The sequence below is a fragment of the Heteronotia binoei genome, chromosome 11 (genome assembly GCF_032191835.1).
Source record: "Heteronotia binoei isolate CCM8104 ecotype False Entrance Well chromosome 11, APGP_CSIRO_Hbin_v1, whole genome shotgun sequence".
Taxonomy (NCBI): Eukaryota; Metazoa; Chordata; class Lepidosauria; order Squamata; family Gekkonidae; genus Heteronotia; species Heteronotia binoei.
This window is the reverse complement of record NC_083233.1, coordinates 8,608,366-8,632,896: the sequence shown is the minus strand read 5'-3', so window position 1 is coordinate 8,632,896 and position 24,531 is coordinate 8,608,366. Positions and strand designations below refer to the sequence as shown.

Here is a 24,531-nt window from a genome sequence, read left to right as displayed (position 1 = left end):
GCAAACACTTCTCATCTTCCACGATGAAGACGGAGGCAAAAAATGCGTTCAGCTTCTCAGCCATTTCCCCATCCTCCTTCAGTAATCCTTTTACCCCATGGTCATCCAAGGGCCCCACTGCTTCCCTGGCTGGTTTCCTACTTCTAATATATTTGAAGAAATTTTTATTGTTGGTCTTTATGTTTTTTGCAATATGCTCCTCATAGTCCCTTTTTGCCTGCCTGATCACAGTCTTGCATTTGATTTGCCACTGCCTGTGTTCCCTTTTATTAATCTCACTTGGACTGGTTTTCCACCGCTTAAAGGAGTCCTTCTTACCTTTTACAGCTTCCATTACTTTGTTTGTTAACCATGCTGGCCTCTTCTTATACCTGTTTGTGCCTTTCCTAACTTGTGGTATGTATTTTATCTGAGCTTCTAGGATTATAGTTTTAAATAGTCTCCAAGCTTCCCCAAGGGTTTTGACCGTATTTACCTTTCCTTTCAGTTTCCTCCTCACATGCCTCCTCATCTCAGAGAATTTACCCCTTTTAAAGTTAAATGTGGTTGTGGCGGTCTTTTTGGGCAACTCCCTATTTATACAAATGGTGAAATCAATAACATTATGGTCACTGTTCCCAAGCGGCGCAATCACTTTTACGTCTCTCACCAAGTCTTGGGCATTACTTAGGACCAGATCCAGGATCGCCCCACCCCTGGTAGGTTCTGAGACCATCTGCTCCATAGCACAGTCATTGAGAGCATCAAGAAACTCAATCTCTTTCTCTCGACCAGAACACATATTGACCCAATCAATCTGCGGGTAGTTAAAATCACCTATTACGACACAGTTTTTACGTTTAGCCGCTATCTTTAATCCCTCCATCATATTATAATCGTCCTCTCTCTTTTGATTTGGTGGGCGATAACAAACTCCCATAGTTAAATTTCCTTTTGGGCCCTCTATTTCAACCCAAAGCATTTCTAAAAGGGAATCTAATTCTCTGACCTCAGTCTTACTGGACCGTATATCCTCTCTGACATACAGAGCCACCCCACCTCCAACCCTTCCCTCCCTATCCTTCCGATATAACTTATATCCAGGAATCACCGTGTCCCACTGATTCTCCTCATTCCACCAAGTTTCTGAAATTCCCACAATGTCTATGTTTTCTCCCAACACTAAACATTCCAATTCACCAATTTTACTTCGGACACTTCTAGTATTTGCATACAAACATTTATAATTTCCCAAGCAAGCTAGGCCCGCCACCTCTCTCCTGCCGCCTCGAGACTCTAGCAGACAGTCCATACTGTTTGTCACCATCACAGTGGACAACTCTGATCCGTTACTCGGTAGAAAAATAGAAGCCAACCCTCCATCTCTTTGAGACGAGTCCTCCCGAACCAGAGACATTCCATCTCCTGTCGGCTTTCCCCCAAGATTTAGTTTAAAAACTGCTCTGCCACCTTTTTGATTTTAAGCGCCAGCAGCCTGGTTCCATCCGGAGACAAGTGGAGACCGTCTCTTTTGTACAGCTCCGGCTTGTTCCAGAAAGCATCCCAGTGCCTAACAAACTTAAACCCTTCCTCCTTACACCATCGTCTCATCCACACATTGAGACTTCTAATTTGCGCCTGTCTCTCCTGTCCTGCACGTGGAACAGGTAGCACTTCCGAGAAGGCCACCTTGGAGGTCCTGGCCTTAAGTCTCCCACCTAGCAGCCTAAATTTCTCCTCCAGGACCTCACGACTGCATTTCCCCACATCGTTGGTGCCAACATGCACCATGACCACAGGCTCCTCCCCAGCACTGTCTATCAGCCTATCTACTACACGCGTAATGTCCGCTACCTTCGCACCAGGCAGGCAAGTCACCATACGGTCAATACGCGGTTTCGCCACCCAGCTGTCTACTTGCCTAAGGATCGAATCACCAACTACCAAGACCCCCCCTCTCCCCCTGCCCAGGGATGGTTCCTTGGCGCGAAAGGATACCCGCTCACCAACCGAAGAAGAGGTCCCTTCTGAGGGCGCATTCCCCTTATCCTCAGCAAGGTGCCCTGTTCCCTCTAGACCCTCACGCTCTCTGGCAGCAACGGGGCTGCCACATTCAGAGTGGGGCTCATCTAATACGCCCCCAAGAGTCTTCCCCAATTGCCTAACTGACCGTCTCTGCTTCTCCAGGGCAGTCACCTCGGCCTCAAGGGTACGAACTCGTTCCCTGAGGACCAGGAGCTCCTTGCATCGAGCACACACCCAAGACTTCTGTCCTGTGGGCAGATAGTCATACATGTGACACTCATTGCAAAACACTGGAAAGCCCCCACCCCCCTGCTGGCATTCTACCTTCATGATATATATATTAAATATACAGTCCTCTTTAAATGCTGTTGTTTACGTGGCTCCCCTTCTGGAAGGTCAACTTACCTTATTGGGAGAACAAGGAAATCAGGGATCTGGGTTCCTGGTCCTTAGGAAGCCCCCAGGCAAAGAGCCACAGGCCAAGAGCCCTTTAGCTCTCGCCCTTCGGCTCGCGCCAAAGGCTCGCGCCTTTGGCAAGGCGCAGCTTAAAATGCAAAGAGGGTGGAGCAGACCACTCCTAAGCAATCATCAACAATTACTCTCAATCAATCAATCAATCACTTTCACCTTTAGCCCACTCACCCAAACGTACAGCAGTTCCCCAGCTATCACAACTCAGCCTTTTCAGCAGTCACCCAAGCCTCAGAATGAAGTCTTTCAAAACGCAGAAATTCTTAGCAACTTCTCCAGCTGTCTCAGCTTATCAGAGCTGCTCTGCTCTGTTCTGTTCCTCTCAGGCCTCTCTGAGATCTTAGCAGTTGATTGAAGGGAGAGAATGGTCACAAATCCAGATGGACTTAAGGCCAGGGCTTATCTACATGAACAGAACAAAAACTTCCCCTCTTCTCTTCTCTTTGCTCTGTCGCACATGACTGTGAATTGTGTGCAGGGAAAGAATTCCCACAAATAACATGCAGTTCCTAAAGGATTTGTGTAACCAGGCATGGGGAAAGATCAGAAAGTGTTACCGCTAGAAGAAGAGAGCCACATGGATCCACCATATTCCATTATGCTGGTGGTGTCGAAGCCGCCATTGGGCAGTGCCATCCCATGCTGCCTGGGTAATACATGGCCTGCAGCTTCCATTTGGCCTTGGGCTTCTCACATTGCCTGTGAGGGGCAGGAATGAATGCCATTGGACCCATTGGGCTGAAATACCACAAGACTCCTGTCTTTTTTCGCTATATCTAACAAATACATCTAACCCTCTGAAACTGTAGGACATGATCTGAGGAAAAAACTGTCGCTTCTGAGATCAATGTATTTAGGGAGCAGAACTCCTGTTAGATGCTGAGGATTCAGAGAAAGGGGACATGGTCTTTCCAAACCTACACTCCTTATAGGAGAGACTCCATACAAGTCTTACTAGTATTACTAGTATTTTGTTTCCCACAGAGTTCCTCAGACATTTTGCCCAAGCAGGGAGTTTAAAGGTCACATTGAAATTCTGCCTTTGGTGAAGGTTCACGGTAGCATGAAGAGGATGGACCTCTTCATCCAACACACCCATATCAGGGAAGTCGTTTGCTATTGTCGTATCTACCTGGCATCTTTTACTTCTTCTCCGGTCCTGATGGACATTCAGAGTTTCAGTTGCAGAACCATAGTGCCCGCTTTAGCTGTGCAGATAGAGGGGGAGATCTGAAAATGCTGTTTGGAACTTAAAATGAGGAGATCTTTCCTGCACAACAGCATGTGGTGGGTTCAGTTCAGAGGAAAAATGACAGGATGTGATCCATAACAGCTAAAATTTATGACGTATGGTGGAAAGGTCATCTTCCAAAGGCCACTGGTGGGTCTTCAAATTTGATTTCTGTGGCACCTTAAAATGCTAAATGCTGTACAATGATTTTTTATTTTATCCCATGGATTTCCAATCCATTGGTGTTCTTTATTCTGATCCCTGGTGGGAGTGCCTGAGAGCCAGTCCCTTGTGTCAAGGAACAGCAGAGCGCCATGCAAGCAAACTTACCTAGTGCAGTTCTGTCTTTTTCATAGTCTGTTGTGGCCAGCTTCCCTTGTTCCTGCTCAGATGTGTGATGTCGGTCAGTGCAGGAGCATCAGGCTGAAATCTAACCACATATTTTGTTGCAGGCTCTGAAGAGAAATCCAACATTGAAGTCATCATTTTGGTTTGCACCGGTTTAGCAGCCACCCTCTTCTGGCTCCTCCTGACCCTCTTTATACGGAAACTGAGAAAAGTAAGAGGACCTTCATCATGTTAGAAACGGGACACAGAGGTTCTTTAGTACATGAAGGACTTGGGTGGACATGAGGGGCTGCTGGGTTCTACTGATAATCGTCTGAGGGGAGAGTTAGCAGCTTCTTAATAGAATCACCTCTTGTCTAGCAGTACAGACGGTTCTCAGAGAGGCAACACCGTTTACAGAAATGTACATGTTGAGGTGTGACATCAGCATAGAGAAACCATGTTTTGTAGGATCTGAAGACATTTTTGGAAGGATCACTGGGCTACCCATTAGTCATTATTGCCGTAGGGCTTGGCTTCGTAGCTTAAATCCTAAATTGATCCAACACTAGAACTGGAAGAGATGGAACATCAGATTCTCCTGTGTCATCTCAGACTTTTTTTTAATGATGGATGCATAGTTTCTCCATGAAATGGTATTTCAAGTCACCCTCAAAATGGTTTCTGAAAGGATTCTGCACACTTCAGTACTTCGCCCACTACGTTTGTGGCTTTCGGAGCATCTGTTCAGTTTCTCCCCTTCATGAAGTGACCAGTAACGAGTCTCACTCTTTATTAGAGCTCAGCAGTTTTCTAGTAATAAGAAAAAAATCAGAATGTGGAATAGACTTGTCTTTCTAGACTGAGATTTCTTAACAAGGTTTTCCCCTAAAATGCAGTTAGTAGTTTTTCAAATTATTCCATGATATTTAAATAAATACATCCCAGGGGAAGATCCATGAATTGAATCCCTGTTGAACTCAATGGGGTTGAAGTATACAGTCCCTCAGCTGTCTCTGGAAAATGTGGGTTGGTGTCAGGTTTGTTATAAACATTTGTACACATGTTCATCAGTATCAAGCATACTTGTTCATGTGATGATGCACCATTTTAGCAAAATTGCTAGGGCCAGTCATCCGACTGAGGCTACAGAGGGAAAGAGCACCTAACAGCATTAAAAACGTACAACTATGTTCATAGCCGGTCTGTAAGTGCTCTACCATTTTAAGAGAAAGGAGAGCCAGTTTGGTGTAGTGGTTAAGTGTGCGGACTCTTATCTGGGAGAACGGGGTTTGATTCCCCACTCCTCCACTTGCACCTGCTAGCATGGCCTCGGGTTAGCCATAGCTCTGGCAGAGGTTGTCCTTGAAAGGGCAGCTGCTGGGAGAGCCCTCTCAGCCCCACCCACCTCACAGGGTGTCTGTTGTGGGGGAGGAAGGGAAAGGAGATTGTGAGCCGCTCTGAGACTCTTCGGAGTAGAGGGCGGGATATAAATCCAATATCTTCTTTTACAACGAGTGTCAGAAATTTCCCCCAAAAGCAGTTACCTTTTGATACTTGAAAAACCAAACAGAAACGTAGGTAGATTCAGATATTGGTCTGAACACTAGAACAAAGTTAAAGTCCAGTGGCACCTTTAAGATTAAGTAAAAATTAAGTTTAATTCTGGGTGTAAGCTTTTTTGTGTAGGCATACGCAAGCTTATACCCAAAATTAAACTTGTTGGACTTAAAGGTGTCACTGGACTCAAAGGAAAATAGATAAGTAGTCTTGACTCAGTGCTAGACTCAGCCACACTAATAGAATTGCTAAGAAATTATTCTGGCTGCTGTCCAATTACATTGAAATGGAATTAGTTTTTTGCTATTGCCTCCAATGGAAGAAAGATTACATCTGTGAACTGTGTATCTAAATGTGATAAACACAAATGTGATGGAGCCTATGCTAGTTAAAACAGTTAAAGTGTGATCCTAAACAGAATGACATCCTTCTGAGGCCATTGATATAGAAGGGAAGGCAGCATGGTAGAGCCCAATCTCATCAGATCTCAGTAGCTGAGTTGGTACTCGGAAGGGAGACCTCCAAGGAAAATAGCACTGGCCAACCACCTCTGCTTCTCACTTGCCTTGACAGCCCCTTGCTGGGGTCACAATGTCAGCTGTGACTTGAGGCACTTTACACACACACAAGACCATTGACAGAAGTGGGACGGGTTGCAAATACAGTAGAAGATAGAAACAGGATACAGGATGACCTTGACAGGCTGGAAAACTGGACTAAAACCATTAAAAATGAATTTTAACAGGGATAAATGTAAAGTTCTGCATTTAGGTAGGAAAAATCCAATGCATGGTTATAGGGTGGGGAGACTTGTCTTAGCAGTAGTATGTGCGAAAAGGATCTAGGGGTCTTAGTGGATCATACGCTGAACATGAGTCAACAGTATGATGCGGTGGCTAAAAAGGCAAATGCAATACAGCCCAGTATTAACAGAAGTACAGTGTCCAGATCACGTGAAGTGATGGTATCGCTTTACTCTGCTCTGGTAAGACCTCACCTGGAGTATTGTGTTCAGTTTTGGGCACCGCATTTTAAGAAGGATATGGACAAGCTGGAAAGGGTCCAGAGGAGGGCAACGAAGATGGTGAGGGGTCTGGAGACCAAGTCCTGTAAAGAAAGGTTGAAGGAGCTGGAGATGTTTAGCCTAGAGAGAAGGCGGCTGAGAGGTGATACGATCACCATCTTCAAGTACTTGAAGGGCTGTCATATAGAGTGTGGAATTGTTTTCTGTGGCCCCGGAAGGTAGGACCAGAACCAGTGGGTTGAAATTAAATCAAAAGAGTTTCCGGCTCAACATTAGGAAGAACTTCCTGACCGTTAGAGTGATTCCTCAGTGGAACAGGCTTTCTCGGGAGGTGGTGGGCTCTCCTTCCTTGGAGGTTTTTAAACAGAGGCTAGAGGACCATCTGACAGCAATGAAGATCCTGTGAATTTAGGGGGCGGTGTTTGTGAGATTCCTGCATTGTGCAGGGGGTTGGACTAGATGACTCTGGAGGTTCCTTCCAACTCTATGGTTCTATTAGGAAGAACTTCCTACCATTAGAGTGATTCCTCAGTGGAACAGGCTTCCTCAGGAGGTGGTGGGCTCTCCTTCCTTGGAGGTTTTTAAACAGAGGCTAGATGGCCATCTGACAGCAATGAAGATCCTGTGAATTTAGGGGGCGGTGTTTGTGAGATTCCTGCATTGTACAGGGGGTTGGACTAGATGACCCTGGAGGTCCCTTCCAACTCTATGATTCTATGATTCTAAGTGATTTTAGAAGGGTGTAACTGTCTAGTTTTGCACTGTGGCAGATTCATGCCCCTCTCCCAAGTCTTCTTCACCTTTTTGACCAGTGAACATACTGCGAATCCAAAAATAAAAATACATTTTAAAAGCCCTTTGGATTGTGTTTTATGATCACAATTAAACAAGTCCATTTGATTTCTTAAGGTCTTAGCCCAGCCTACAAGGTCATCTCATTTATGTGGCTCCTTTATTTCTTGGCCACTCTGCAAAGACCTTGAGTCTTCTTTTGTTCCTTGGGAAAATTAACAAATGGGAAAGTGGTCTCTTGCCAGCTTAAACCACTCTCTGTGACCATAACCCCTTCTATGTGTAAAAAGGTGGCAAATACAAGACTGCACTTTAAAACTGGGCACATGAATACCCAATTCAGATAGGGACCATGGTATTTGTGCATAGCCTCCTCCCGTGCCATTTTCTGGACCTGAAATGGCCCTAGGTGGCCCTTGGTGGTTTGCCCCACAGGGGGAAACATGCAGATTCTTATATGGGTCTGGTCCCCCAGAATGATAGCAGATCTCCAGACTACTCTGGAGAGCCAGTTTGGTGTAAGGGTTAAGTATGCGGACTCTTATCTGGGAGAACCAGGTTTGATTCCCCACTCCTCCACTTGCACCTGCTGGATTGGCCTTGGGTCAGCCATAGCTCTGGCAGAGGTTGTCCTTGAAAGGGCAGCTGCTGTGAGAGCCCTCTCCAGCCCCACCCACCTCACAGGGTGTCTGTTGTGGGGGAGGAAGGTAAAGGAGATTGTGAGCCGCTCTGAGACTCTTCGGAGTGGAGGGCGGGATATAAATCCAATATCTTCTTCTTCTTCTTCTTCTACAGTGATCAGTTTTTCTAATGGCTCTGTTCCATGAACTGTGATAAGTTTAAGCCTATTAACAAAGTTTCTCTCCCCTCCCCCCACCCTTGCAGCCGGATGCCACAGATATTAAAACAGGATACCTGTCCATCATAATGGATCCAGAGGAGATGCCTCTGGATGAACAATGTGAGCGTCTCCCATATGATAGCAGCAAATGGGAATTCCCCAGGGACAGGTTGCGCCTGGGTAAGTGAGGGGTGGCAGCATCAAGGTGAACACTTTGGGACTCCTTGGCTAGGCGGATGTTCTGGTGAAATGGCTGCTGAATCAGTGGCTCTGTGCATTGCGAAGTACCTTAGTAGGGTGTGCTCTAAAGCGTACACAAAGTTCACGCAGGCCCTGGCCTGGCCTTCTGGGGCTATATTGTCGTCCTCTGTGAGCTGTGAATATATGGAACTGTCCTTCTAGCTCAGCATGGTCCATTCTCAGTGGCAGAGATTTTTCAGATGTCTTTCTTACTTCCGGTTACCCAGGATCCTGCAACTGAAGCCAGTATGGCAAGGGTTCCCAACGTTTTTGAACCTGTGGGAAATTTTGAAGTTCTGACACAGGGTGGAGAACCTAGCCGCAAAATGGCTGCTGCAAGAGGCGGCAGGGAGTGAGGTGATGCGTGACTCTTAACAGTAACTCTTCAACGTTTCAGACAGAAGCTCTTCTTCTTAGGATGCCTTTAAAATGAACACATTGTTTTAAAATATTGCATACCTTCAATCACACAGCAGAGATCCTCATGCTGCGACGGCAGCTACTGTTGAAGCAATGTCCTTTAAAAATCCAAGGATGAAGGAGAAATGGGCCGCGCCCAGCAATGTGCCAACAGAACAGAAAGGGGAAAATGCCAGAAGATAGCTGACTGATTTATTACTGTACAAAGCCGCTGCATGTTTTCATCAGGGGGAATCAGAACTGAGTCCGCTTGCAGAGAGGGCAGGATAGAAATTTAAAGTAAATAAAAACAAAAAATAAAATCAATAACTGCTGTGGACGGTTCGAGCCCTAGATGAATGCTCTGATTCCCCCCCTGACAAAACCTACATAGCAGGACTCTGTACAGTAATACATCAGTCTGCTGTCCAGTGTTGTTTGTCCAGTGTTGCTTTCCAAACTATATTGAGATGTATCTTTCGGAGATGTTCACAGTAGTCCTCAAGATAAGCTCCAAAAGTGCTCATAAAGCACAAATAGGAAAGTGGAAAAGGATAATTTGACAAGAACTTAATTGCATTAGCAACATATTCCATGGGATGGTAATCAACATTTTTCTCAAATGCTAACTGACCACAGATTCCAGTATATGCCCTTTTACTTGCCACATATGAACATATATGAAGCTGCCTTATACTGAATCAGACCCTTGGTCCATCAAAGTCAGTATTGTCTTCTCAGACTGGCAGCGGCTCTCCAGGGTCTCAAGCTGAGGTTTTTCACACCTCTTTGCCTGGACCCTTTTAGTTAGAGATGCCGGGGATTGAACCTGGGACCTTCTGCTTCCCAAACTCAGTGGTAGAGCATCTGCTTGGGAAGCAGAAGGTCCCAGGTTCAATCCCCGACGTCTCCAAAAAAGGGTCCAGGCAAATAGGTGTGAAAAACCTCAGCTTGAGACCCTGGAGAGCCGCTGCCAGTCTGAGAAGACAATACTGACTTAGATGGACCAAGGGTCTGATTCAGTAGAAGGCAGCTTCATATGTTTTGGGGAGGGACGGTGGCTCAGTGGTAGAGCATCTGCTTGGGAAGCAGAAGGTCCCAGGTTCAATCCCCGGCATCTCCAACTAAAAAGGGTCCAGGCAAATAGGTGTGAAAAACCTCAGCTTGAGACCCTGGAGAGCAGGGGAGGGACGGTGGCTCAGTGGTAGAGCATCTGCTTGGGAAGCAGAAGGTCCCAGGTTCAATCCCCGGCATCTCCAAAAAAAGGGTCCAGGCAAATAGGTGTGAAAAACCTCAGCTTGAGCCCCTGGAGAGCCGCTGCCAGTCTGAGAAGACAATACTGACTTTGATGGACCAAGGGTCTGATTCAGTATAAGGCAGCTTCATATGTCCATATGTCTTCTGGCACCTGGCATTTCCTCCCCCCCCCCCCCTTTTCTTTTTGTTCTTCAAAAATCCACACAGGCACTCAAAAGCCCTTCTGGGTGAAAGCTCCATCTGGCCCCTCCCACTTTCTAAAAACACTTGGCGGGTACCAGAAAGGGTGTTGGTGGTGCCGTGTTGAGAATTCCCGCACTAGGGACTGACTCTGGGGCCTGCTGCATGCAAAGGATGTGCACAGTTCAGCATGGGGAATGAGGTGAGCTCAGCACAGGAGGCAATTGCATCGTTGTCCTTGAGGTCCTCCTGACACAAAGACTGACAGTCCTCCGAAGCGTCTGCAGACCCAGTCCTCATGTTTTGCAGAAGGGAACAGCATCCTTCTCTATCAATATGGTGGCACAGGATGAAGACAGAAGGTTTTTCACGAATTATCTTCTTATGAAAAACAGGACTTTGCTGCACTAACTGTAGGATTTCAGGATGCATCGAGCTCCAAAGTCTACACCGTAGTGGTTTGCTATATCTGTCTGGCATGCATTTTTTAAAAAGTGCCAGTGAACGAGATTAAAATTTCCCTCGGAAGCTTTCTGATCATTCAGCCTTTTCTTAAAATTTCACTTGCTTGTTTGTTCGACTCCAAGTGGTGACAGAGAAGGATTCTTCCCCATATTTTGGGCAACTCCGACAAAGCCCACCCGGGATATGTTCATTTTGAGACCATTCTCTGCTCACAGCTCCTCCTGTCTCAGTTTAGATTTGTTTTGCACTGGGCATGGAGTGGATTAAAGCATGGGAAAACTGTAGCAGGCCGCGCTAACCAAACATGAATTCTGATGAAGTGTGCGTGCCCATGAAAGCGTACGTTCTGAATAAAGCTTTGTTGATCTTAAAGGTACTATTGGACTCCAGCTTTGTTCTTTTGCTTCAGATCAACACAACTGTCCACTTGGATCTACCTACATGAATTTGCAAGGTCCTGAATGCAATTGTCGTTCAAGACTATCCACATTCTTAGCCTGACAGTCTTTATGTTCCCTGCAGTGTCTGCTGTCTTTGATGCCATTTTTAAAACCCTTGTATCACCACATATGTGCATAAACTCTGTTCAGTTTATACATATGTTTCAGCACGTGATACGAGCCTGTTGTGGACTGCTGGTCTCTGCTGCATGTGACCAAGGCTCTGACGTTTGCTCACCTTGCTCAAGCAAACAATATGCATGTCTCTCTTATACCCAGGGCTGTGTGCATATCACAGTGCCATGCAAGTGCAGAACACGCACAGACTGTAATACTCAGGGGAGAGGGGGGAGGATTCAGATGTAGGAAGTTGCTCATCTATATAGTTGCAAAGATTCCCTTTAAATTGTATGATAGTGTCCCGCATAACCCCAGGCTCCTGCCATGACTAACAATAGAAGAATATATTATGCAAAATAGCAAGAACAGTGAAAAATATTATGCCAAATCTCAGAGCTGTTATGCAAATATGTCTTGCATAATTTATATAAGCCGCAGAATGCAATTGTCTTTGTTGCAGAAATTTTTTTATGCATATGGCACACAGCCCTGTTTATATCTAATGCAAACTGTTGTCAATTCTCTCTGGTTCACTCTTTCCTCTTGCTTCTCTAGGTAAAACTCTGGGTCATGGTGCTTTTGGGAAGGTGGTGGAGGCATCTGCTTTTGGCATAGATAAATCTTCAACCTGCAAAACAGTTGCTGTTAAAATGCTTAAAGGTACACTCCTCTGAGTCTCAGCAGACTCCTCTCAAAACATGTTCTGCAAAACTGAGAGCCAGCGCCTTTTCTGAGCAGGAACGCAGCACCAGCTGGCTTGGTGCCAGGGGGTGTGGCTTAATAGGCAAATTAGGTCATCCTGGGCTTTTTCTACAAAAAGCTCTGTGCAAAACAATGATGACGTCAGGGGTGTGGTCTAATATGCAAATGAGTTTCTGCTGGACTTTTTCTACAAAAAAAGCCCTGTTGAACGCTAAGGGAAGGTGAATCTCCACTCCCACAGAAATATGGAGTATTGTTGATCATTCTGATGTGCATTTTCCTATGTCCATTCCACATAAGTTGCTAGAAGGAAGTGGGAAACACACAGCATGAGGGCATGCAAATTTTCAGTAAATTGAACTCCACACTTTCTCAAAGGGGAAGGAGGAAATAGACCTGGGGCTGCCATTTTAGCTGGCAGCTCTGTGTTCGTTTTGATGTTGTAATTTCAGATTGATTGTATGCAGAGAGCAGAGGTTTTGCCATCTGGGAGCAATTAAGTCAGCTGCATAGTGTATATATCAGTGTACAGTGAATAATGATGGGCTCTGTCCTCGGCCGCTGATTACACCTCGCCTGGTATTCCTAGCCACGAAGGAGCGGATCTCTGGGGTGGGGAGGGAAACAAATGGAATGGAATGGTCTGAAACTGGCTATAAACTTTTGATCTTGGACCTTCCAGATGTAGAGGAGTTCAAGGGCCTCAGAAGGAGAGATGCCGGCAGAGTAAATCAAGGGCGATGGGCTTGTCATGATTAAAACGAAGCAACCAGTGTGGCTACTTGGGGCAGATGGAACCGTCAAATAACCTCCACATTTGCATCCCTCTGGCATGCTGATTGCATGGACTGCAATTTGTTATTGTTTGATCGGTGTCACAAACGTGTTTGCTTTGTCTCTGCAAGCGACTGGACCGATTCCTCACTCCCTTTTCCTTCTTGCCGTGTAACTGGTGATTCCTTTCCTTAACCATGCCAGTTCTTCTCCTAGATCCTAGCTTTGGCCAGCCTCTTCTCTGCCTCCCTTCCCAGGTTTCCAGCCCCTTGGGAAGGTAAAGGGATTGACTAGGGTGGGACGTAAAACAAAGTTCCTTTATTCCTCGCCCGAGGTAGTGCATCAGTTCCCTGCCGTTTCACGCCTCTCACAGCAGGTCTTGGTCGTTTCCCGATGGCAGGGATAACTTGGTGTTGCTCCTGGATGACAAGCTTGGGGAGCTGCCTGCTGGTTTATCTTGTTGCTTTGCCACTGCCGCTCCTGCCTTCACTCTGGTAGTGGATCCGTCCGGCTTCGGTCTCAATACGCTCTTCTCCAGAGCCTCTCCTTTTCTGTCTTTCAGGCAAGAGCCAGCAAAATGATTATCGCCCCCCCCCCACTTCAAACACAATCCCAATTCCCTTCTTTGGACTCTCTCAGAACCGGGGGCGTGGGGGTCGCACTTGGTCTGGCCTTCCTCTCCTCGGCTACCTCATGCACCCCTTCCGTGACTGACTTGGTGCTGCTGCTGTGGGAGTCTTACCACCTGCTCCCAATTCTCAATCTCACAGACCATTTATCCACCCCATCAGGGTGTGAGGGTCATCTTGCACCATTGCTTTCGCCACTAGGTTGGGGTTCAAGCCTGCTTGGTAAAACTCTGTCTTTACTGCCTCAGACCAATCTCTTACTTTAGCCACATATGCTTGGAACTCCGCGGAGTACTCTTGTACCGATAGATTCCCTTGCGGAGGGACGGTGGCTCAGTGGTAGAGCATCTGCTTGGGAAGCAGAAGGTCCCAGGTTCAATCGCTGGCATCTCCAAAAAGGGTCCAGGCAAGTAGGCATGAAAACCCTCAGCTTGAGACCCTGGAGAGCCGCTGCCAGTCTGAGAAGACAATACTGACTTTGATGGACCAAGGGTCTGATTCAGTAGAAAGCAGCTTCATATATGTTCATATATATATATATGTTCATCTTTTTCAGCTTGGTGCGGGCCCTCTCCCGCTTGAGTGGATCTTTGAATTGCTCTCGCAGGGCCTGGAGGAACTCCCGCACCATCTCAAGCTTAGGGAATTGCACATTGTAAAGGGTAATATACAACTTGGAGGCAACTCCCCCAACAGGGAGCCTAAATAGCTCACATGGCTCATTTTGAAAGGGAAGGTGTGTCCCCATTCCTGCAGGAACTGCACCAGAAAGAATCCCAGTTCCTTTGGGTCAGCGACCCTTCTCCGCTTCCAGCCCGTTGCACCATCCACTGGACACGGTCCTGGAAGTCTTGCATCTCCTGGCACCAACTGTTGTGGATGTTGGCCAGTTCTTTGTGCATAGACTAGCCTACTCGAGCCACCGCTTTCTCCAGTTCCACTCCAGGCTCCTTCAATTCATCTGGCCCATCCTTGCTCATCTCAGAGTTGACCCCCAAGCCCAATCATTGACTTGGGGAGGAGAAATATCAGTTCTCTTGGTCTTCCAGATAGTCCAGCACACTGCTGAAGGCTGTAACCAGCCCTGTCAGTTCAGTCACCTCACTCCACAGTCTTGGGCTGATTCCTCTAAAGGTAGGTCTATCCATGTCTATCCAGGTCTCTCCAATGACTTGTAGTCTTGTCTGGCTCAAAGTCTTCCCCTCCCAGACAGTAATCCCCACAGAGAGTCTGGCATCTCTCAAGGGGGGCATTCCTAGACTCTTTCTCTCCATGCAGTGAGACCCCTCCTCAGAGGGGGGTTGGACAGACTCCTACTCAGTGGCGAGTCCCCATCATCCTTCATGGCATCAGTTCCCAATTCCCCGTCACTCTCAAGCGTATAGGGTCGCTTGACCGACGTTGTTGCTTCTTGCATGGAGTCTCCACTTTCATTCAGCCCATTGGTTCCTGTGTCCCCATTACTGGACATAGTTTGGAGCCATTTGACTGATGGGACTGACAGTCTGGGGGACAATGTAGGGACTCCTGGCTTAATGTAAGATTCTGCCAGTTATTGACCCAAGTCACCAATTCTCATAGTAAAAGAGTAAAAGGCTTTATTGGATTCATATACAGAGTATTGTCTTGTGCTGTGGACAGCCAAAGCCAGGAATAATGAAAGCAATAACAAAGCACACAGTTATAGTTAAAAAGTGGGGGCAAAAAGTCTCCCACCAACCTAACCCTTGTTCCCATGGATGGAGTTACTTAGAGTTATTTAGGGGATCAATGTCAACAGCTGGATCCTTCTGCTCTGTTGCCAGAGTACTGCAATAACCAGCGAGTTTTGTCCTGACTCTCTAACACATTTTCTCTCCATCCCTTCTGCACATTTCTTAATGGTTACATAGATACGTCTTCAAGCAGCTCCAAGAAACAAAAGTTACAGAGTTCATAGTTCGAGTTTAGCGCAGAGTTCATACATCTTAGAAAACATGGCAGGCTCATCCTGACAGACGATGTGGGTGGAGGGGGTTTTGCAGGACAATGAGCTGTCGCGCCTCAGCTGTAGAGGAAGGAAGAGAGACTCCAGGCATAGTATTCTGAAAGTCAAGACAGTACCCTCCAGGTGGAGACGTTCCATATTTGATTAGAAGACAGAAACAAAAATTTACCAAAAGGGACCTGGGTGGTCTTTTGTTCCTTTCTTTTGTGTTGATGTTTTTCTTCCCTTCCAAGTATTAAGAGGATTTTGTCTGCCACACTGGCCAGGTCCTGTTGTGTAAAAGTGCCTTTGTCTCGTTTATCTCAAGCAGAGTGTGCAACGACCAATGAGTGCAAGGCTCTAATGTCTGAACTGAAGATCCTCATCCACATTGGACACCATCTCAATGTAGTCAACTTGCTGGGAGCTTGCACTAAGCCAGGAGGTGAGTGGCGGATCATGAGTCAGATACGTGTTGCATTTGTTTGTTTGTTTTTTAAAAAATCATTGTAAGGATTTTATTGCGTTTTAGCAGTCTGCAAAACTGAACGCTTCTCCCAGGGCCTAAATTCCCAGGTGGAGTCATTGGCTGGGCCAATCTCGTATCTCAGAAGCTAAGCAGATCAGCCCTGGTTAGGACTCTTCTCTCAGATCCGTTTGTCTCCTATAGAGTGTCAGTCTTTGCTTTAGCAGCCAAGAAAACACAGGCTACAGTTGCCCCCCAAATCGGAATAAAGAGTCGGACACAAGAGAGTTGGTAAAAACTATGGGCCACTTTATTAAATAACATAACAACTGCAAGGGCAACCAGAACTGCGGCCAGGTCAGGGCCAGGGGTCTCCACAGACTGCTCCCCTGCCTTTTTCGCGGGCGAGAGACCTGGCCCCCTAGCCGGAGCTGTGCATCACAGCTCCTGTCAGGCAGGCCCAGCAGGGAGGCCCACATTGGAGGGCCCAGTCACCAGACGCGTGTCTCAGCAAAAGGCACCCATCCAATCGAGTCTCCAGGACAGTCTGCATTCACACATCTCAAGTCACCAATACCCAAAAGTTGATCCTGCCAGACCCCTAACTCCCCAAAAGGGGGAGGCTAACCGATCCTCCCCAGGCCACATGGTGCCATAAACCCCGTAAAACCGGCCCTCAACCTATAATAAGGTACCTTCCCGAAGCCAATTCCACAATCCACTGATATGCTATGCAGGGTAGGCAAAAACACACACCCCAGTCAAAAGCCAAACAGCCGGGAAGTAAAAAATTCCTACCTGGCCCCGCTCAAAGAGGCGACCAGCAAATGCCTACATAACAAACAGGGTGGGCGGGAGGGCCAATGATCGCCGAGGGACTGAAGGAGAGCGGGGGCGGAAGCCTCTGGAGGCACGTTACAGCCCCGCCCACCTTCAGACGCGGCTGAAAGCGCGCTCGGCAGTCCGCTCTCCCTCCAGGGAGGCAAACCATCCCTGCCAGCCTAGCCGCAAAGCTGCGAAGCGGCAGGCTGGTGGAGACTCAATTGAATCTAAAGAGGGTGATGCTTTGATTTGATTTGTACTTTTTGGTTAGATTGTTTTAATGCTGATATTTGTAATTATAATATTTGTGTCAGATTGTAACAGCCTTTGGCCACAGGCAATAAACTTTATGGTCTAGAACTTGGATAGGCTTCCCAACCCCCCCCCCCGCCCTGGCGGGGGACCCCCGAAATTGCGTCCTCCTCTCCCGCTCTCAAAAAATCTGGGGGCGGGGGGGGGGAGAGAGAACATACCTTTAGGCATCGTGTTGTAGAGCTTCTGATCCGTTTTAAAATGTGTCCCTTTAAGGCTGCACAGGAAACAGGAAACAGGAAGGGCTTCATGGGAAAGTAACCGTTTCCATGGAGAATGGCCCCTCCCTTTCTTTTCCTGTGCAGAAGACCAAGTATGGTAAGAGTTTGTGTGTGTGTGAGAGAGAGAGGGAGGGGGCAGGGAGGGGGGATTCCCTGGTTTGGAGGCCCTCCCCCCCTTTAGAAAGTGTGGGGGGGGGAGGGAAATGTCTACTAGGCACTCTATTATTCCCTATGGAGAACGATTCCCATAGGGAATAATAGGGAATTGATCCGTGGGTATTGGGGGCTCTGGGGGGGCTATTTTTTGAGGTAGAGGCACCAGATTTTCAGTATGGCATCTAGTGCCTCTCCCCAAAATACCCCCCAAGTTTCAAAACGATTGGACCAGAGGGTCCAATTCTATGAGCCCCAAAAGATGGTGCCCCTATCCTTAATTATTTCCTATGGAAGAAAGGCATTTAAAAAGGCGTGCTGTCCCTTTAAATGTGATGGCCAGAACTCCCTTGGAGTTCAATTATGCTTGTCACATCCTTGTTCCTGGCTCCACCCCCAATGTCTCCTGGCTCCGCCCCCAAAGTCCCCAGATTTTTCTTTAATTGGACTTGGCAACCCTAAACTTGGATAGAAGGCCCCCAAGGAAGCCCAGGATCACTTCACAGTGTCAAGTCGTGCCGGTTCTTCACCAATCAACACACCTTTATTTCCATTAAAGGCATTTATTGAAGAAGCAAAGACACGGCAGGCAAGCAGGTCTTTGCAGAAACTGAAGCCAATGATATACCTAGGGTCTGTCTGTTACATAGTTCAAAAGCCAAAGCGCCAAAATCTACTAGTCACCTTTCCCCCCATAAATAATGCAAGCCCCCCTAACCTAACCGAAATTAAACTTGTGAGGGATTGTGATAGTCTGTGAACCAGATAACGTCCGTGGAGGCACTTCGAGGCCAGTCCGCAGACATAACAGACCAGTATGTGAAAGTAAAGAAGAAGAAGAAGAAGATATTGGATTTCTATCCCGCCCTCCACTCCGAAGAGTCTCAGAGCGGCTCACAATCTCCTTTACCTTCCTCCCCCACAACAGACACCCTGTGAGGTGGGTGGGGCTGGAGAGGGCTCTCCCAGCAGCTGCCCTTTCAAGGACAACCTCTGCCAGAGCTATGGTGGACCCAAGGCCATGCTAGCAGGTGCAAGTGGAGGAGTGGGGAATCAAACCCGTTTTTCCCGGATAAGAGTCCGCACACTTAACCACTACACCAAACTGGCAGCTAAGCGGGACCCCAGGTTACATACAAGCATAACTCTTGTCTCCACGATTCATGGCAAAAGGCATTCTTGACACACAGAGGCTGGCCATAGTAAACCCCCTCTGTCCGTCTCTTGCCTTGAAAACCCTGCGGGGTTACCATATAAATCAGGTGTGACTTGACAGCACTTTCCACCAACCCTTGCTCGTTGTACGGAATGAGGCCATAAACTCAAGTGGGACAGTTCTGGACTGCAGCCTAAGGACAGGCCTTGTGCTGTCCGTGTTTCCCCACATGAACGGCTCTATGCATGCAGCAACCTAGCCCATTGAGGCTGCATTCACCTTTTCTCCTTGGAATTTTAGTTTTCTACATGCAGAGGACCTTTTTTCTTAGGTAGGCAAGAACTCAGTTTCAATTTTCCTTTTGCATTCTGGTGTGATACAGTCCAGAATTCTGCTACTACATTCTGCCATAAAGTCCTGCATTTAGAAAGGTCCATAAAGCCCATCTAGTCCAACCTCCTCAATGGTGGAAATCCTAAACTAGAACATCCCTGCTAAGTGTCAAGACCTCCACAGAGGGAGAACCCAAGCAGCCCCCAAGGTAACTGCTTCCAGTACCATTCTTTCTATTAGGAAGTTTCTCCTAATGTTAATTTTGAAATCTGTCCTCCTGTAACTAGATCTCAGACAGATACAATGCCATAGACTCCACTCTCCAAACCAGCCAGTTCCTCCTGGTGAACCCTTGTTGCACTCTCCAGATGAGGGCTGGAAATCACTCAGAATTACAACCGCTCTCCAGATGGCAGAGATCAACTCCCTTGGAGAAAATGGCTGCTTTGCTGGCTGGACTCTTTGTCATTATACCCTGTGGAGGTTGCTTCCCTCCTGTGGCCAAGGCTGTTACAATCTGACACGGATATCATAATTACAAATATCAGCATTAAAACAATCTAACCAAAAAATACAAATCAAATAAAAGCATCGCCCTCTTTAGATGCAACTATAGCCTGTGTTTTCTTGTCTGCTAAAGCAAAGAGTGACACTCTATAGGAGACACTGAGCGTTTTCGCACTGACCTTAATCGGGAGCGACGTCCCTCTTCACCGCGCAGCGTCTGCGCGGATTTCGCACTAATTGCTCCGCAGAACCCGGAAGAGCCGCAAAGTCCCGCGGCTTTTGTGTCGCAAATGTAAACTGGTTTTTGGCCAGTTTACATTTGCGACGCAAAAGCCGCGGGACTTTGCGGCTCTTCCGGGTTCTGCGGAGCAATTAGTGCGAAATCCGCGCAGACGCTGCGCGGTGAAGAGGGACGTCGCTCCCGATTAAGGTCAGTGCGAAAACGTTCACTGTGATTTCAGACCACTCGCAGACTTTCAGCCTAACCTACCTCTCAGGGTTGTTATGCAGAGCAAAAGGAGAAGTCAATTCTAAACCAGAATAGGCATTTTACATAACGGTCGGTATGGCGATTGAGTTTATAAATCTTCCAAAAACAAAATACCCTTCCTACCTAAATGCCATAGCAAGTCATGGGTTTCAGGCTAGCATACAATATAATAGTAATACAACCTGCTGTCCCTTCGGAGACAAAATATTGTCAACATTTGCAAACATAATAAGCTTCAGAGTTTCTTTTGTTTTTAAAGGCCCCTTTGAAGTATCAGACAGTAGGCCAGAGACAAATAGCCTGGAGCTTCAAAGATACAGGATAAGAGATCTCATTAAAGCCAGAAACTGCTTTTGCCTTGTGACATCTGCAAAACTTTTATAACAATTCCTATTATGCATTCAGATACAACATTTTTCGTCCTTCTGCGAGGTTGCCTTGTAAAAATATCTGATGTTCTCCGCAGTTAGCATTCATACAAAATGGAATGTGCTTCACTAGATCAGGGAACTCTAATACCGGGATGTTGTCTCTTGAAGCAGGAGGAAAGTACTTGCGGCACTTGTCTTAACATTGTGCTTGTGCATCAAATAGGGTTGCCAGCCTCTGTGTTTGGCCTAGAGGTCTCCTGGAATTGCAAATGATTAGGGTTGCCAAGTCCAATTCAAGAAATATCTGGGGACTTTGGGGGTGGGGCCAGGAGACTTTGGGGGTGGAGTCAGGAGACATTGGGGGCGGAGCCAGGAGCACAGGTGTGATAAGCAGAATTGAACTCCAAGGGAGTTCTGGCCATCACATTTAAAGGGACAGCACACCTTTTAAAATGCCTTCCTTCCATAGAAAATAATGAAGGATAGGGGCACCTTCTTTTGGGGCTTGTAGAATTGGACCCCCTGGTCCAATACTTTTGAAACTTGGGGGGCATTTTGGGAAGAGGCACTAGATGCTATACTGAAAATTTGGCACCTCTACCTCAAAAAACAGGGCCCGCCCCAGAGCCCCCGATACCCATGGATCAATTCCCCATCATTCCTTATGGGAATTGTTCATGGAGGTGCATAATGGCTGTGGGGGTGGGGCTTCCCCCGCCGGCCAGCTGGCTGGGGGAGGGGGGAAGCCTGTAAAACCGGGGGGATCCCCCGCTGGGACCTGGGGATTGGGAAGCCTACAAATGATCTCCGGATGACAGAGGCCAGTTCTCTGGGAGGAAATGGCTGTTTTGGAGGGGGGACTTTATGGCGTTATAAACTTCTGCGTTCCCTCCTTAAACCCTGCCCGCCAATGGCTCTACCCCCAACCCGCTGCTGGCAAGCCTAGCACCAACACAACCCTTGCTCCAGCCGGGAGAGTTAGATGCCTCTTTGGCAGTAGAGAAGCATAATTCCCAGCTGGGCTTCTGCTCTTTTGTAACATGGAGGGAATTGAAATCTAAAGGTCTTGCTTTCCTTTTGTGCGTTCACATCAGAACCACCCATATATTCTCACGGGGCTGGATTAAAGTTTCTCCTCTGTTTATTTGTTTGTTATTTACTTTCTTTCTACGCCTTTCTCACGGAGATTCAAGGCAGATTACGAAGCGCCTTTCAGTGTAATCAATTTGATGAAACATCTAATAAGCAATATAATTGGACAAGGATTACAGCATCTGAAATAAAGCATGTTAAGCTATACAGTGCAGAAAATGATGCTGCTTAAGCATAAAAAAACAAAGCAGTGAGACGGGGAAATACCTACAGCAAACAGATAATACATATCATGCACAAGTGGTTGAAGCAGCCCCATGGCGCAGAGTGGTAAAATGTAGGCTTGTATTTATTCACTGTATGTGGCTTGCAAATGAGGCTATCAGGAGGAGTGGCCAGGCTCAGCTGGCATGGAAGAGAAACACATGAGGGGAGAACCCCCCTCTCCAAGCTGCCCACACCATGGGCTCCCACTCACCATTCTGCAGCCTCACCTGCGAGAGCTTTGCAGGGTTGCCAAATGGAGGACTTTATTTACTAAATGATGTACATTGCTCAGAGTCCTGCAGTAGCAGAGATTGGGTTATCCTTTAGTTTAACAAATTAATTAAATAAATAAACGTGAAGCCCTTTGCTCTTTTGCCTTCAGCCCCGTGGCGCAGACTCTGGGGTGACTTCACATGTTTTCATGGCAGACTTTTTATGGGGTAGTTTGCCATTGCCTTCCCCAGTCATCTACACTTCCCCCCACCCCCAGCAAGCTGGGTATTCATTTTACTGACCTCAGAAGGATGGAAGGCTGAGTTGACCTTGAGCCAGCTACCTGAACCCAGCTTCCTCTGGGATCGAACTCAGGTCGTGAGCAAAGCTCGGACTGTAGTACAGCAGCTTACCACTCTGCGCCATGGGGCTCCTCTGTTGCACTATATATTAGGGCTAATTTATAGGGAGTTAGGTACCATTGGAGAAGAAATTTATACATGTTTTCTCTAAGACTAGTTGACATTTCTCTTCCGTTAATCGTATTTTGCAGATCCTTTCCCCATTTTCTAGTATAACTCCAAGGACTACTGCATATTAATTAGCCAAGAATACAATAATGCAATAGCACCTTTTGCATTACCAAACAACAATAATTCAAAATATGTTTTAGATCTTACTTGCGTATTTCCAGGGCTTGAATTCAGCAGGAGCTCACAGGAGCACAGCTCCTGAACCTCCAGCCAGGGTCTGCATGCAGTGGGGAGTTTTCTCCCTGCTGCACACAGATCCTGGTGCAAATGCAAATGAGATATGGTGCAGAGCTCCTGCACCTTTTTTCCTACAAAATGTCCCCCGCATAAAAGTTCATGTACTAAATGTCTGGTGTGAAAAAAAACTGAAATATTGGGGGCTTTATTTCCCCAGCCTTTATTACTACCTCTTCATATGATAACATATATCGACTTACAGTTAATATCTGTAAAGTTGGTCTTAAAGGTGCCATGTCTTTGTTTCAGTTGCTTCAGACCAACGCGGCTGCTCACCTGAATCTGTCTAAAGTATCCAAGTTATTATTTCTTCAGGTCTGGAGATGACCTGAGCTAGATAGATCTTGTCTCTGTTCCTTAAAGGATATTGATGTCATCGGTGACAAACCTAGACTAAAACTAGGCTCTGAGAAGCTGCGAGGGTTGTTTCTTCTTTTTTGCGGCAATATTCAAACTAGATGAGACCCCAAACCTCTCTCCCTCTTTGCAAGAGCTGATTTGCCCACATGTGCCCTGAGTTGGATTGAGAGCAGGGAGGGGAGGGGAGAGATCAAAATCAGAAGGCCCTGTCCTGTTATTAGCCCTTTAGAGGAGGCGGGGAAAGACCAGCACCCCTCTTGGGTTTTTAAAAATGGCAGGGGTAAGGGGTGACAGAACTGTGTGGGGCTTAGGGTTGCCAACTCCAGTTCCAGGAGATTTGGGAGTGGAGCCTGGGGAAGGTGGAGTTTGGGAAAGGGGAAGCTCAATGGGTATGTGGTTCAAAGCAGCCATTCCCCCACCCCCCAAGGAACTGATCTTTGTAGTATTTGAGACCAGTAGCAATTCTGGGGAATCACCAGGCCCCACCTTGACTTTGGTGACCTTAACAGGGCTGATAGGGATACCCCCCCCCCACACACACACACACAGCCATCTTCTTTCTCCTCAAGGCCCTGGTCTGCATCGGAGCTCTGGACTGCAAATGCTTTTTCAAAGGTGCTGTGAAGGTAGAGTTGCCAACATCCAGGTGGTAGCTGGCGATCTCCTGGAACTACAAGTGACCTCCAGGTGACAGTTCCCCTGAAGAAGATGGCTGCTTTGGGACTCTTTGGCATTATACTTCCATGAAGTCCCTCTCCTCTCCAAACCTGCGCTCCTCAGACTCTAACACCCACCTCCTAATCTTTCCCAACTCAGAGCTGGACCCTTATGTGAAGATCCACTCATGAATCCCCAAACATTCATCTGTTTTGGCCCTTTAACCTCTGCAATTATTTATATGGCATTACCATGGTGCAGAGTGGTAAAGCTGCAGTACTGCAGTCGGAGCCCTCTGCTCATGACCTGAGTTCGATCCCAGCGGAAGCTGGTTCAGGTAGCCGGCTCCAGGTTGACTCAGCCTTCCATCCTTCCGAGGTCAGTAAAATGAGTCCCCAGCTTGCTGGGGGGAAAGTGTAGATGACTAGGGAAGGCAATGGCAAACCACCCCATAAAAAGTCTGCCGTGAAAATATGAAAACAATGTCACCCCAGAGTTGAAAATGATTGGTGCTTGCACAGGGGACTACTTTTACCTTTTTTCAGGCCTCAGATTCAGGGGGAGCTCACAGGAGCACAGCTCCTGTACCTTTCTGAGAGTTCCACCTTCTCCTTCTGAGAGTTCCACCTCCTTGTCCATTGAATAGTAGGTGCAGCTGCATAACAATCCCCGGATGAGCTCCACCACCTTTTTTTCTACAAAACGATCCCTGCCTTTTTTACCATGTTAATATTTTATAAATTTCTCTTATGTCCTATTTGTAGGTCCTTTGATGGTCATAGTAGAATACTGCAAGTATGGAAATCTATCGAATTACTTAAGAGGAAAAAGAGGGGACTTCATTGCATGCAAGGTAATGCAAAAGGAACTTTTGGGGCATAGGAAATCAGATGTCCACAGATGTTTTATGTTGAACAAA

The 24,531-nt window shown here is 47.0% G+C and overlaps 1 protein-coding gene across 2 annotated transcripts in view; it reads left to right on the top strand.

Moving 5' to 3' along the window:
- The window catches only part of LOC132579251 (vascular endothelial growth factor receptor kdr-like), a 242,832-nt gene that overhangs the window by 149,073 nt on the left and 69,228 nt on the right, over nucleotides 1-24,531 (top strand). Inside the window, exons 15-19 of one of the 2 annotated variants that reach the window (XM_060249494.1) lie at nucleotides 4,159-4,265; nucleotides 8,295-8,430; nucleotides 11,907-12,011; nucleotides 15,754-15,867; nucleotides 24,377-24,465. In XM_060249494.1, coding sequence (XP_060105477.1) covers nucleotides 4,159-4,265; nucleotides 8,295-8,430; nucleotides 11,907-12,011; nucleotides 15,754-15,867; nucleotides 24,377-24,465 — 551 coding nt within the window. Of the gene's footprint in view, nucleotides 1-4,158; nucleotides 4,266-8,294; nucleotides 8,431-11,906; nucleotides 12,012-15,750; nucleotides 15,868-24,376; nucleotides 24,466-24,531 lie in introns of both variants that reach the window. The other variant, XM_060249493.1, reaches the window with a different exon arrangement.